This window comes from Monodelphis domestica, chromosome 3 (genome assembly GCF_027887165.1).
Source record: "Monodelphis domestica isolate mMonDom1 chromosome 3, mMonDom1.pri, whole genome shotgun sequence".
NCBI lineage: Eukaryota > Metazoa > Chordata > Mammalia > Didelphimorphia > Didelphidae > Monodelphis > Monodelphis domestica.
Window position 1 is genome coordinate 515,987,099 of NC_077229.1, and position 15,643 is coordinate 516,002,741.

The 15,643-nt window shown below is 38.8% G+C and overlaps 1 protein-coding gene across 1 annotated transcript in view; it reads right to left on the bottom strand.

Annotated features, from left to right (window-relative positions):
- Positions 1-1,869: 1,869 nt before the first annotated feature.
- Positions 1,870-15,643, bottom strand: part of ITGA2 (integrin subunit alpha 2) — a 124,235-nt gene continuing 110,461 nt past the window's right edge. Inside the window, exons 29-30 of the mRNA XM_007486290.3 lie at positions 9,453-9,569; positions 1,870-7,033 (exon numbers count right to left, since the gene is read on the bottom strand). Coding sequence (XP_007486352.2) covers positions 6,953-7,033; positions 9,453-9,569 — 198 coding nt within the window. The 3' untranslated portion in view covers positions 1,870-6,952. The remainder of the gene's footprint in view (positions 7,034-9,452; positions 9,570-15,643) is intronic.

The following is a 15,643-nucleotide window of genomic DNA, read 5'->3' on the forward strand; positions in this document are numbered from 1 at the left end:
GAACAGGACATCAGAAATCAGCGGATTGGAACTTCCTCTTCCAAATGTGAAAAAAGAGAATTATCTTCTCAGGAAAAACAGGTAGTAACACATGGTTTGACTACACATCCTATTATTTTTCTGATCTGTATCAACAATCCTATGAAAGCTTGCTGCAAATTGCAGATAAACGTTTTTTAAGTCATGGTTAAAACAACTCATTTCACTCTACATCTATCATATTTGCAAAGGTAACAAGCTAGAATGGCAACTGTTGGAGAGAACTGGGGAGGACAGACTGATACCTAATTTGTGATTTTTCAGATTGGTCCAATTATTTTGGGAAAAAATAGAAATTGGAGCTTTATTCAGAAGTCCATACGTTGCACATAGCCTCTGAACCAGTGAAGTCAACATCAAGCATTTGACCCTGCATTTTCTGTGGTAGTCGAGAACTAGGAGCAAAGTGGGTGCCATCAGTGATGACATCCATTAAGTGTGACTATAAACAGAGGTACATAAATGTAATGAGATATTTATTACATTGTAAGAAATTGTTAGCAATGTGAAAAATTCAGAGTTTGGCAGAACTTTCATGAACCAAGGCTGAGGAAAGCAGAACCAATACAAGTAGGCCCAAAGATTGCAGTCATTCATATAAAGGCTTCAGAACTCGGATCAATGCAATGGCCCATTAACTTCAGAAGATAAAGCTGTTTTTGCGGGGATAGCGTGTACCTTTTCCAGGTATGGACAACTAACCACCCATCCCCATGCCCAGGCCCATTCAGGTTGCTGACCCGTAGCTACATGTTCAAGTAAGAAATCTGAGGATTCAGGAGCCCCGTGACTTGGTATAATTTCTCTCGGGGGTTTCCAGTCGGTCGTGCTTTATAGAGCTTCAAGTCTCCAGAAAGTCATATGGCTTTTAGAGTCTGCTAGAACGGTGATTGTTGTAATGTTTCTGCACTCTGCAACAACATTTCAGCTGTGTGCGTGCGCACGTGTGCTTATTTTCCATGTCATCAAATCCAGTTTTTTATTCTTGAGACAAAGCCGTAGAGTTGCCACAGGAAGTTAAGCTTGGTTTTTGCTCCAAACAAGATACTTTTGCAGCAATGCAGTCGGGTAATTAAGGAGTTCATCCAGCAGAGGGCTGTGCTATCACACTTGTACAAGTGAAAGAGCATTTGCTTTCTTCTTATGGAAGGGACAACAGTAAGAAGATCACCAGTCATTTTGTTTTAAGTTAGGATGGCTCTCATATAAAAAGGCTGCACCTTTGAAGGATGAAGAAAAGGCGATATGAAAGCAAAAGGCTGCTGGACTTTGCCAAGCCAACTGTCCCAGAAACTAAACAGCTATGGGATCATTTAACTTTTTAGTGTCTCCGTTTGTTTCTTCATCTGCAAAATGGCCATGAAGGGAAAGCATTTAAAACCTGCTAGTGCCATATACATCTGCTGTTATTTAAACCTAAGGCATTGTGAAGGGTTTGGAGTAAAATGTTTTTCCTAAATCCTTATTTACTCAGCAGCTTGAAAACAGTCGTTCATTGATGGTGCTCTTTGAAAGTTTTAATATTTAAAGCTCCTTTTCATACAACTCCCTTGTGAAACAGGTCATGCAAATATAGTATCCCCATTTTATGGATAAAAGTCAGGGAGTGAAAGCTTTGCAGGGTGTCCTAACTTATGTTTGAACCCAGGCTTCTCTGGATTGTGCCACACCAGGTCAAGAGATCATATGGATCAGATATAAAAAACTGATGAATGACTGAACAGGCACTCATTAAAAGAGCTTAATATGTGCCAGGCACTGTTCTAGGTTCTTAGGCACCAGGGGATGCAACCTATGAGGAAATGGAGGCCAAGGAAGGCAGTTGGTCTAGGCAGTCAATTTTTCCCATTATTTGTCATTTCTTCTAACATAATATCCTGTTATATTATGTGCCACCATTTGTTTCTAGCCATTCCTCAATCCATGGCATCACTGATGTTAATGGAGTTACTAGGCCAAGACTATCATGCCTCTTCTAGGACTAATGGTAATATGATAATAATAGCGAATGTTTACTAACTAGTGCTAAGTGCCGTGCATCAGGGAGACTCCTCTTCCTGAGTTCAAATACAACCTCAGATACTTCCCAGCTGTGTGACTCTGGACAAGTCACGTAACCCTGTTTGTCTTCGTTTCCTCATCCCTAAAAATAAACTGGAGATGGAAATGGCAAAGCATTTTCCAAGAAAACGCCGAATGGGGTCATTCAGAATTGGATGTGCCTGAACTGATTGACCAACAACATGTGCCAAGTGCTTGTTATAGTTGGTTGGTTGATTGTTGTCCTTCATAACCAGAGGACCAAAACGACATCACTGGAGATGCCTCTTGAGCATAAATTAGACTTAAGTGAGGCGAAGTTGCACACAGTAGTTGAATTTGCTTTCTATTCCATTTATTCAAGTAGAGTAGCAAGACAAAATCAAGATGGCTGGTGATGGACTGGGATGCAGAGGACGGCCTTGGCATCTCTGCTGTCTGACCAAGCTCTAGGCACTGCACAACGCCTGCTTCTGCAGCCTTCATGGGACAAACTGTTCTCATGTACCCATTCCACTACGGGGAAATCTTCCCATGCTTGGGGTAGAAGCCCTCCTTACTCACCAACAGGTCTGAGGCCTGTTGTTTACCTTCAGCCTGGTTTGGCCTGTCTGCTGAGATGATTTTTCTGGGGTGTGCCTGCTGTTCATGCTACAGTTTCGTGACCCCAAAAGAGGAAAGCAGCTTGGAAAAGGGCTCCCTGGCCCTCACACCACTGGTGCTGGCTTACAGTTATGATGTGATCCTTACAACAAGCCTGGGAGATAAGTAGTATTATTATCCTCCTTTTGCATATGAGGAAACTGAGGCAAACAGGCTAAGTGACTTGCCCAACGTCACACAGCTAGTAAATACATGATGATGGTTGGATTTAAACTAGCATTTCCCTGATTCCAGGCTGAGCACTCTACCCACTATGCCACTAATATTTCCCTAAACTCGAGTGAACTGTCTTTCATGGAAAACAACTGATTTTCAGGGGATTAGAAAAATATTAGGGGCAATAAGTACTCCTAGTGTCATTTCGGATGGCGCTGGACCTAAACACTTGTCACAATTGTCCCCTGATGGAATTTTGTTCCTATGTACAAGATCTTCACAAATGTTAGAGCATTGTATATTCAAGCTATATTAAAACATTAAAAACATTTGGCTTCATATTATAAAAACACATTTTAATTACATATATACAATATAATCTGGTACTGAGGCTTCAGTGATTTATAGGTGAATTAATTCTAATTTTCATAAAATGTACATCAATACAAAACAACTAAAGTTCTTGACTAATTTATGTTGAAATCCAATGTGATTTCAGCTTCTCAGAAACAGAACATGGTGCGATTTTATTTACAAACATTGTACTTACATTCATTTTTTTATATTGTGCTTTCCTGTTTTTGCAATGACAAAGTGTGCCTGCAGAAAGTCTGCACGTGGGAAGTGGGAGGAAAATTCTGATGTAATAAATGGAAAACAGCCAGTACAAATTTCTGAAACCAAACATCTAGCGAACTATATCCCAAAGATTTAAGCAAAGGAGGTGTCTAGTAGTGCTAAATATTACATTGAAAAAATACATATGTACAATACCAATTCATCAGTATAATCTTACCCTATCTCCATGAAGGTAGTAGAAATCTATTTCAAACTATAATTTATTATTTTCAATACCATATATTAGACCTTTAAATTCTTCAAACTTTAAATAGTCATTTGTTTTCATTTTGCCCCAGTGTTTACCTTCTAACTATGTCATTTTAATGTTAAACATCCAACTTGTTAACTTAGTGTTTCAAAACGTTGCAGAGTGGCCCCCAGATTATTCAGACAAGGGAAAACTTAGTTCAGATTTGTTTTCCTGAATAAGTTGTGTACAAATGAAATCATTTTAAATGTACCAGGAGCACTTAGTGTAAAGGATTCCAGGGATGAGTCATTATATCAAGTGAATAACCACCTCCTGATCTATTAATGTTGGGTTTTCATACTTTATGGTCCAGTACACCCATTATGAAAGTAGATTTTTGTTTGATAACAGCAGTGTTAGGAAAACCACTTTGCGTAAGAAACTGCTTTTGCCTTAACACATTGTTGAAGGTTAAGTTTCTTAAACAGTAGTTTTAAGATGCAAAACTTTTTATTACAAAAAGTTTCTTTGTTCTTGAAAGCATCAGGTTATAAAAATAAAGACTGGCTAGCAAAATTTTCTCTGGCCAGTTAAAGGATTTGAGAATCATAGAATCTTTCCCCTCACTTTACAGCTAAGAGGTGAAGACAAAGATCTGAATTGAATTTCCAGTTCTTTATCGAGGAAAGCAATAATGTGGGGCCTAGCCCATGAGGGTTAGATAATCTTTACAAGAGCCACAGTTAGGCTGTAGTGAGGCCACCACAGTTTCTGTTTTTTTTTTTTTTGATAAGTTCCATTCTCTGGAGTTCCTATTCCATTTATAAAATGGATACTTTCCCTCCCTAGATATACAGTTATAAAGGCCCAGGTCTAGTGCTACTCAAGCTTAAAAGTGGATGAGATATAGCTCTAATTCTAACTTCTGCATTATAACACTAAGATTTGTTCTCTCCATGACAAATAGCACTAGTGGTTTTCTGCTTTGGTTTGGTTTGGTTTTACAACCTGTAGTAAACTAGTAGTAACCCAAACTACTCCACAGAAAAACAGGCAAGAGATGACCCTGTCCCCAAATGGGCTAAATCTGACGTGGCTTCATACACACTTACTGGCAGGTTAGGTGTATGCTCCGTGGGGGCCCTTTTGAAAAGTTAGCAGGCATAATTGAACAGTTTATCTGAATGTTAGAAGGATTGGCAAATACAGTAGCTTGCGTGTCTAAGTTAAAAATACCTTGCCCCGTTAATGCTAGTTTCTTCCAAGAAGCAGCAAGATATATATGGCAGGAACCATAAGCCAAGGCGTTAGGCATGGCTCAGATGCTTGGTCTAGTTGACATAGCCATTCTGAGCCTTAATTTTCCCCATCTGTACAACAACAATCAGACCCAAACTACCTGCCTCATAGGGCCAGTTTTGAGTAAAGCAGCTTGTAAATTTTAAAGTGCTACATAAAACTGAGCTGCTTTTATGATATAGTTACGCAGTTTCTGCTGGAATTTTTTGATTCGCTGCAGGAAGGATGAACCTCTGGCATATACATTTGTTATTCTATTAATCGCCCGCTGTTTGTGATACGAGCTTGAAATAGGGTGGATTTTTGAGTTATTTTGGCAGAACACAAGATAAACAACAATGTAGGAAAACTTGATTATCTGTTCGCAGTGATCAAATTCAGTGATCCATCATTGTCCAGCTGGCTCCTCGCCTGGGCTTATTCTAAGAAGGGCAGGGCACTGAGATGAGGAAGTGCCTGAATTTGTTTAAACTACATTTCACAGCCAAGCACCCGTTTTTAGCTTGGCTGTTGCTTTGCTTTCTATGCTGAGAATGAGCTCAGAAAACATTTAGCCCAACCCCTTGATTTTATAGATGAGCTCCCTCCGAACAGAAAAGGCTTCAGACAAACACTTCACACGTGCAAAGCCAAAGATACCCTTACCACCTCTACTCCAGCCCCGGTGGCTGCTGCCATGGCAATCATCACAGGGGTAGGGGCACAGCAAGATTAAAAAAAATACAGCAAGCTTAGCGCTTTTAGAAAATCTTAGTTCATAAAGGGAGACTGAGACTAGGCTATGGGCAAAGCAGGAAGAACTTCTTGGCAGCCTAATTCCTTTCTTCTTCTCTCTTTTTAAAAAAATAACTCTTAGCTTCCATCCTGGATTCCTTAAGTATTGGTTCCAAGGTAGAAGAGTGGTCAGGGCTAGGCAACGGGGGCTAAGTGACTTGCCCAGGGTCACCCAGCTGGGAAGTGTCTGAGGTCAGGTTTGAACCCAGGATCTTCCCTTCTTTATGCCTGCCTCTCTACTGTCCCTAGTAGCCTAATTTCTTAACTGTGATAACTAAATAGTCCCCTCAAAGCAACCATGTTTGAAGCTCAAACTGGAGAAAGGGATCACCGAGATAGAGGAAAGGAGCTCTGATAGGAAAGACCATAGTATCATAGACCCAGAATTGGATCCTCTAGACTATTTGCCAGCTTAGAAAGTGGAGTTCCAGGGAGGTTAATGATTGAGCCAAAGTTTACTAGGTAGTACACAGGTAGGATCTGAATCCAGTTCTGACTCCAAAGCCATTGCACTTTCCACTCTACCCATGACACCGAGTTAAACTTCTCCTTCACAGTTCCTTAGCTTGTCACTCACATCACCTTTGGCCATCAGCTGTAACGTCCCATCTCATTTGGACATCTATTCAAATTAAAGAGATACTGAATAGCTGTCCTGAGTGTTCAAAGCTCTTCTACCTCCCTCTCTGCAAAGAAGGCAAGCTGTTAACTTCGGGACACTTTTAGTTTTTTTTCAGTAAACTTCTGAAAATAGGGCTGAATCTGGCCTCAAACCCTTCCTTGCTACGTGACTCTGGGCAAGTCACTTTATCTCACAATTGCCCAGCCCTTAACCACTCTTCTACCTTAGAAGGTAAGAATTAAAAAAAAATAGCTCTGCATTTTGCTTTAACACTCACGGAATAGGAAACCCAGAATTTCTGGCACAATGTTTTCGGTCAATATAAACTCTGGCCCAGCCAGTTTGAAGCCTGTCTTTTTTTTCCCGTGTGTAAAAAACCCCTGACTTTCAAAATGGCAAGTCTTTCCTCCAACAAAAGGAGCTTTTTTATCCCCAAACTGGCCAGCAGCTTCACTTAAAATAAAGTTGGTAAAGTTATTTCACTCATAAAATGATAAAAGTCATTCAAAGGACTTCCTGCTCCAACTGTGCTGGAAAACGATGGCAATTCAGCTGTTTAGTTCTGTAGTCTCATCGATCTCATCTAGATTTTTGCCCATTTTCTCATATTTCCTTTTGAAGAAACCGAGCTGCAAAACAAACAAAAACAGTATTCAGGTGTTAATAACGTATCTTTGGAATGAATATATGTTTGTCTCTCTACCACCTGATCTGTAAACAATTCAATTTGACAAAACTTTATTAAATGTCTAATTTAGTGGGGACGCCCAAGACAAAAAAGCCCAACAATACTCCCTGCCTTCAGGGAGCTTAAATTCTATTAAGTAGTACCTGAACTTCCCATGTATATGTGGTGCTGTCTAGGCCAAGGAAAGTTGGTTAGGGAGTGAACAGTAACAGGGGGGTTGAAGGAAAGCTTAATAGAGGAAATAACCTCTGAGCCCAATTTGAAAGGAAAGGAGAATTCTTTCCACTGTATCCATGGCACCAATGAAAAAACTACAGCTAGGTAACTTGCTCAAAGTCACAGGTAGGAAGTGGCAAAAACCCAGATTTAGAACCCAGAACCGTACTTGAAGGCCATCATTCTTTCCCTTGCACAACTTTAGCCTATTGCCATTGCAAGTTTTTTTGAGCATGGATGTGATAAGAGCAGAGCTGTGCTTTAGGAAGATACTATTGGGTATGCAAAGGACAGATTGGAGAGGGGAAAGCCTAGGAACCAAGAGAGTCCATTTGGAAGCTAAAGGGTGATCCAAAAGCCTTAGTGCAGCTCTCAGCCTTTCTCACTGCAATAAGATTTTTGAGGCAGCCTGAATTAGTCCTTAAATAAGCGGTGGATGAAGGTCTGAATTAAATGCGTCCATGGAGAGAAGGAAGCCGACAAGAGGAGGTTGTGGAGGTAAAATCAGTCAAATTTGGCAGCTTTTTGAATAATTAGGGTGAGGGATAGGGAAAAGTCAAGGACTGGTTTAAAGCCAGAAAACCTGGGTCGATTTCTAAACAGAAAATGGGGTGTTAAACAAAATTTTAAAAAAGAAGGAAAATGGGATGTTGAAGGTAAGGTCTTGAAAGAGTAACTCGGAGTACAACTGATAAATAAAGGAATATTGTCTGCCTACGCAACTGGCATGCTATATAAAACACATTCTGACCCAAATGCCTGAACACCCACTTACAAACTGGCCAGCCTATATGTGATTTAGCATATGCATATGCTAATACAGAAAGACAATATTAATTTTTAAAACACCTTTCTTTAGCTGAAAGACAACTAATATAAAAAAACAAAAAGATGGTTCAGGAGTCCAAGAAAAATTTCATTTTGGTTGAAATTTTATAATGACCAAATTCAGATATTTATTTTTAATTACTTTTAAATCAGTATTTTGGGGCTTAATGACTTATTTACTCTATTCTATTTGATTTCTAACTCTGAACTTGATTAGAAAGCAGCTCCCAACTTGCAGAGAAGCTAGTCTTGTGCAAGTAAGCTTATTTCCCAGGAAGGAAAATGAAAGCTGGAGAAGTTCAGTGAATTCCTTGGTCTTGTACATGAAGTCAGTTTCAGCAGGGTTCTATATCCCAATGACCAATTATTTATTATGTGATGGAACAAAGCAAAGAGAAACAAATGGTCCCTGAGAAACATGAGGGGACAGATAAAAAAACAAAACAAAACAAAACACCAAATTACTTTTTAAAAGACATGAAAAACTTGGGGGAAAAAAAGATGTTCTATACCCCTATCCGTGTGCCTTAGTTTGCTAGTCTATATAGTCAGGAGATTGGCTTCCACTCTAGCCTTACAGCTATGATCTTTTTCCTTCTGGAAGGATGAGATCACTTTTCCCCCTTAATTTTAAATATTAGGTTTGTTCACAAAACAAAACAAAACAAAAAACCTGGGGAAAAACAGCTCAAAGAATGGTAATTTTACATAGAAAGTCTGTCATTTTCATGGAAGACATCTTTGTGCAAATTGCATGGCTACAGGTGCTGGACACAAATAAGTCGTTATACCTGGTCTAAGAGAGGGAGCAAGAAGGGAAGTGGAGAGAACATCTTAGAAACAACTATTTGGAAGAAGCGTTGAAACAAAGAGGGCCAATTCTTACACCTATGGCAAATGGGTCAAGTCTGGATATGCCTTCGTGTATGGACAGGTTCACTTCCCAGCTAATGGCCAAGCCAAGCCAATTACTTTTATTGACTAATACCAAGTAGATGCCTTTCTGGCCTCAGACACTTCCTGGCTGTGTGACTCTGTTTGCCTCAGTTTCCTTTTCTGTAAAACGAACTGTAGAAGGAAATGACCAAACCACTCCCAGAACTTTACCAAGAAAACCCCAAATAGGATCCCAAAGAGTCTGGCATGATGGAAGTCACTGAACAGCAACCAAAAGTAGATGTCCTACACAGCCTCTTAAGTTGGTAATTTTTATTTTCATCAGTGTTAAGAGAAAAAGGTTGAAAAAACATGTTAGATTACACTTTCTGTCACCGACCCAACACACACACACACAGAGCTAGTCATTCATTATTTACCTTCCACAAAATGGTAGTTAGGGCTAATAGCAAGAGAAGTCCAGCAATTGCACTTCCAATGATAACTCCTATTGGAATTTCAGGTTTTTCATCAGGCTTCATTATTGTAAGTGGAATCTGAAAAGACATTAAAATTAAAATCGCAGAAGATTAGACATAATGGAGATGACCTAGTCATGCTATCTTTTGAAACTCAGCCCTAAAGAACTTAATAAAATATCTGTCCCAACAGGTAACAGCAGGTAGGCTCCTCCAGAAAGTTATTTTAATGAATATCCCTTTGCAAATCCCATAATGTGACCCTAGTGACTCACTTGACATGCAAAGGGCTCTGGCTTCCCAACGGGTGTGAGTCAGAGCACAAACTTTGGCAGGTTTGACATCAAGCTGGAAAGACTTCTAAGAACAAATTCAATAACAGACTACAGCAAAATGCCTGCCCGGCTTGCTTCAGAATATTCATAATTAGACGATGATGGACTTTTTTGGCTAAACCAGCTCATTAAACTATCTTCTACACAGAGAAATCTGCCTTCTGTATACACTGGTAAAAGGATTGATGCTTTTAAAAAAAAATTGTTTAAGGACTAAACTAAATTTGTTTAATTGACTAAGGACATCAGTTTGGTCTTTGACTATCTATATACATGGAAAAAACCTAACAAATAATTAGAAATGCTACTCCTGCTCAAAAGCTTTAAGTAAGTTGATTACTTCTGATTGTTGTTTTTCAGTTATATCCAACTCCTTATGCCCCTGTTCTAGGGTTTTCTTGGCACAGACACTGGAGTGGTTTGCAATTTCCTCCTCCAACTCATTTTACAGATGAGGAAACTGAGGCAAACAGAGTGAAGTGAGTTGCCCAGGGTAACACAGGGATTCAATTAAAAGTCTCTTGCCCAAACCTAAAAAAAGTAGGGTGTAAATGTTAGGGATTTCATATGCTGAATGAACACATAAATGAATGGGTGTGCGGGGAGAGAGGGACACAGCAAATTAACACATTTGTTTTTAGTTTTTAGGATTCAGAACATTTACGTGAATTGAATAGTTCAGTGGTCACCCTGACCTCTTCCTCTGGTGAACCTGACGTAGTGTAATGTGTGGCATTTTGCTAAGGCAATCTTTGTGAGATCTGTCAGGAAATGACTACACTAAATTGTTTTAACAGGTAAAGTTTTATATTTTGTTCCTTAACTTTTTTAAAAATATGGAATAAAGCTCAACCGTCTCTTTTACAAAATACAGTCAAATGGAGAATGATAGACAGGGGCATTACCCTATTCAAGTACCTAAAACTGAGCTACAGAATTAACAAAAAAATAGATTTGGGGCGTTTTATGAGTAGGCTCGCCTCTTATTAAGTTTTATGGTTATTTAATTTCTTCAGAAAACAAAATGGAGACTTCAATGCAAATCTTTGAAAAGTTGGTAAATACAAAGTATATGAACTAGCAGGTCTCAGACATAGTAATTAAAGCTTTCTATAGTCCTGCAAAAATGCTCTAAATCACTATTAAAGAAATTCAGATTAAAACAAGTCTCTGGTATCATGCCACACCTATCAAATTGGCTATTATAACAGAAAAAGAAAATGACAGAACTTGGAAAGGAAATAGGAAAATTGAGACACCAATGCACTGTTGGGGGAGTTGTGAACTGGTTCAACCATTCTGAAGAGCAATTTGGACAGATGCCCAAAGAGCAAAATAAAATAGTATATTCCTTTTTGACTCAGAAATATCATTACGAGGTTGCATCCCAAAGAAATAAAAAAAAAAGCAAAAGGATCTATTTATACAAAAAATATACAAAAGGATATATTTATACATACTAAAATAGCCCTTGTTGTGGCTGGGTAAGTTATAGTATACGATTGTAATGGAATACTATTGTGCTATTAGAAATGAAGAGCAAGAACTCTAAGAAAAACCTGGAAAGACTTACATGAACAGAAGCAGAGTGAAGTTAGCAGAATCAACAGAACATTGTACACAGGGGCAGCAATACTGTACAATGAACAACTGTGAATAACTTAGCTATTCTCAGCAATTCAGTTATCCAGAACAATCCCAAAAGACTCATGATAAAAAAAATGCCATCTACTTCCAGAGAAAAAAACTGATAAGAATCTGAATCCAGATCAGAACAAACTTTTCTTCACTTTTTAATTCTCTTTTTGTTGACGTTTCATTCCACAAAAAAATTAATAGAGCATAATGTTTTTTTATCTCATTGCATATATAAAATCTGTATCAGGCTGCTTATCATCTCAGCTGGAGGACTGGTAAGGAGGAAGAGAAGGGAGGGAAAGAATTTGAGACTCGAAATTCTTTTTAAAATGTTGCCAACTTTTTTTACATGTAATTCAAGGGAAAGAAAATTAGAAAAAAAGAAAAGGTTAGATAATAAAGAGCTTTAAATGCCCAAGGAGCTTATATTTGTTTCTGGAGGGAATAGTTAGTCACTAGAGTTTGTTATGACATAGTCATAATTTTAGGGAAATTACTTTGGCAACAAAGTGGAGGAATGATTGAAGTGGAAAGAAACTTCAGGCTAGGTGGAAGTCTACCTTGGGAGATAATGATGCCCTCACAGATGGGAAGAGGTTTTCAAGTAAAAGTATATACATTGTAGATGTGGTTCTTGCTCAGGTACTGGCTGGATTAAATGATCTTTGAGGTCCCAACTAACTCTGGAATTCTGTCACTCTTTGGCTCAGAGAATTGATAGAATACACTTATCTCATGGTAATGTATAATGTCTATCTATGTATTATAGTATACAATCCATAAGAAGGTCTATTTTTCTAGCACAGTGATATGCATAGAGTAGGTGCTTAATAGATGTTCATTGTATTGTATTGTTATGTCAATTTTATTTTTTATTTATTTTTTATATATTTTTATATAATTATATATTTATTTTATTTATTTATTTTAACAGCATTAAAATTGGTAAAATATTTTATTTGATAAAGCAGACTTGAAAATACTTTTCTAAAAAGGACTCATGCATCTACCATCTTTTCTCTACTGACTTCTTCCCTTTTGCCTGCCAATGAATATGTTCAGCTCATTCTACTCCTAAGAAATCACCCCTTTCACCCTTCCTTCATTCAGCTACCATGTCCAGCTATTATGCCATCTCTTCACCCCCTTTCAACATCAAACTTCTTGAAAAAGTTTTCTAAACCTCCTTTCTACATTTCCTCATTCTTTCTTCATCTCCTTCCAAACTGACTTCCGTTTCCAGCACTCTAATGAAACTATCTCAAAATGTCTCCCTAATTCCCAATTCCAAGGGCCTTTCCCCCCACCCCCTCATTCACATCCTTTAAAACTGCTGCAGTATGTCACACTCCAGCTCACTTTGGATACTTCTTCCCTTGGTTTATAGAACTATAATTTCATGGTTCTATTTCTTCTCTTTCTCCTTCACTAACTTTTGAGCACTTACCATTAAATGTTCTTCAAAGTTCAAGTCAACTCAATTCAACATTGATTTATCATTTACCATGTTTAAGGCAATGTGTTAAATGCACAGGGGACACAAAGCCAAGCATTTAAACTGTTTTTGCTCTGAAGGACTTTATAGTCTACTTGAAGGGATGAAAGTGAATCCACAGTACACAGTGAATGAAAATGAATTTGAGGGAGGAGAAGATGCAAGAGTCACCCTCCCAGTTTGGGGAGATTTGTAAATGCACCAAAGCCCCTCAACTCAGAGGTGAGGACCAAGAATCTCGGAGGTTCCCTGAATTGCCAAAGCTCACATAACGAAGTTAAGTCAGAAAACCAAGTTGTGAATAATCTTGGGGAATGGAGAATGCTTCAAAGAGAAAGAGATGCCTGTGGAGAGTCTGGAGGAAAGAGAAGGTCCTAAGCCTTGAGGAGGAAGGGCATTCCAGGTATGGGGAGGTTTCTGCAATTGCGTGGTGACTACCGACGTGATATCAGTTTAACCACCAACTCCAGTTGCTTCTCCAAAAGGGAATATAGAATTTGTTGCTATTTCTCTTCTTTTTTTAAAAACATCTTAGAATCAATACTATGTGTTGGTTTCAAGGCAAAACAGCAAGGGCTAGACAATGGGGGTGAAGTGATTAGCTCAGGGTCACACAACTAGGTCTGGGGCCATATTTGAACCCAGAATCTCTTATCTCTAAGCCTGGCTCTCAATCCAGTGAACTCCCTGGCTGTCTTCTGCTCCCATCCTTGTCACTATCTCTATAAAGAGATTTTGGAAACTGGGACTTGTGATAGTTTGCCTTTATTTCTAGGAGGCGTCTGCAGACTAATCTGGAAAGAAATGAGTGATGATGTGAAAGAAGCTGAGAGAAGACAGAGAGAAAGAGTATGAAGGGACCAGTTTTTGAAATGCATGTTTTAATCTTTCATTTTTTTGATCAGACAGTTCTTGAAATGCAACTTTAATGTCCTAAGTAAAATGAATGGTGATCAGATCAGAGAAGTCAATACTTAAAGTCATGAGTGGAGATGATTCTGTGTTCATTCTGAACCAAAACATTGTAAAAAATTATGTCTCAATTATCATTTGTTTTATTATCAATGGAGCGGCTAGGTAGCACATTCTGGGTTGGGAGTCAGAAAGACTTCTCTTCCTGAGTTCAAATCCATTCTCAGACACTTAGTAAGTGCGTGACTGGGCAAATCACTTAACCATGTTGGCCTTAGTTTCCTCATCTATCTATTGAGCTGGAGGAGAAAATGGCAAAGCATTGCAGTATCTTTGCCAAGAAAACCCTACGGAGGATCACGAAGAGTCATATATGACTAAAAGACAACTGCAAGATATGATCAATCAATTGTACAGCCATTAACGCTGGTGTTTAAGCCTGGGAGATTAGGGATTTAGGTCACTGAAATAGATTAGGATTGTAAACCTAGAGCTGACATGTTCCTCAGAAGCCATCGAGTTAAATTTCTGTATTTTACAGATGATAACCCTGAGGTCCAAGGCATGAAAACGACTTGCTCCAGCAAGTAATAAGAGACATGCAAATCAGAACAGCCCTGAGGTTTCACCTTACACTCAGCAGATTGGCAAAGATTATACCATCAACTTTGGAGTTGGAAATAGTCCATTTTGGAGAATCTGCAGAAAGTTATATATGTAGCATGTCCCAAAAGCCTTTAAAAAACCCAAACAACTTTCCATTAGGATCTATTCTAAGCTGGAAGAATGGCATGGGGTAGGCAATTAGGGTTAAGTGACTTGCCCAGGGTCACACAACTAGGAAATATCTGAGGCCAGCTTTGAACGCAGGTCGTCCCAGCTCAAGACCTAGCATTCTATGCACTGTGTTAACTTAGCTGCCCCCATCTCAAAAGTCTTAGTGTAGTTTTAAACAACTAATAATTGAAATTTCTAAGACTTTCAGGATATTCTCTATTATTGGTGAAGCTGTGATTAATCCAACCATTTTTGGAAACCAGTTTGGAAGTAGGATAAATAAAGTGACTAAAATCTAGTTCCTTTGACCCAGAGATCCCATTGCAAGGCATATTCCCTATAGAGGTCAAAAATAGGAAGAATGGGGAGCAGCTGGGTATCTCAGTGGATGGAGAGCCAGGCCTAGAGACAGGAGGTCCTGGGTTCAAATATGGCCAGCTGTGTGACCCTGGGCAAGTCACTTGACCCCTATTGCCTAGCCCTTACACTCTTCTGCTTTGGAACCAATACACAGTATTGACTCCAAGATGGAAGGTGAGGGTTAAATAAAATAGGAAGGAAGTTTCCATATATGCCACAACCCCACTTTTTTTGAGGGATAAAGAACTAGAAGTAAATTGACACCCATTGAAACTCTAGCATAAGAATGGAATGGAATATTAATAATGTACTATAAGAAACAAAGACTATGAAAAAATAGAGAAGCATGAAAAGCCATAGAGATTGATGCAAAATTAAATAAGCAAAAATGAGTAAACTACACCCAAAATGACCACAACAAAAAACCAGGCTCCATAGCTATATAGACTTAAGCCTTGCCCCAAAGAAGAATGAGAAAGCATCCTCTTCTTTTCAGAGGTTGGGGACTGCGGATGTGAGACTGAATAGACTTGTTAGTCTTGCTCAACTGCTTTTTCTCCTCTTCCCTCTTTATGACACTGGACAGCTTGCTGGACAGGGAAAGGGCCAGGGATATATCTGGAATTGAAGGTCAT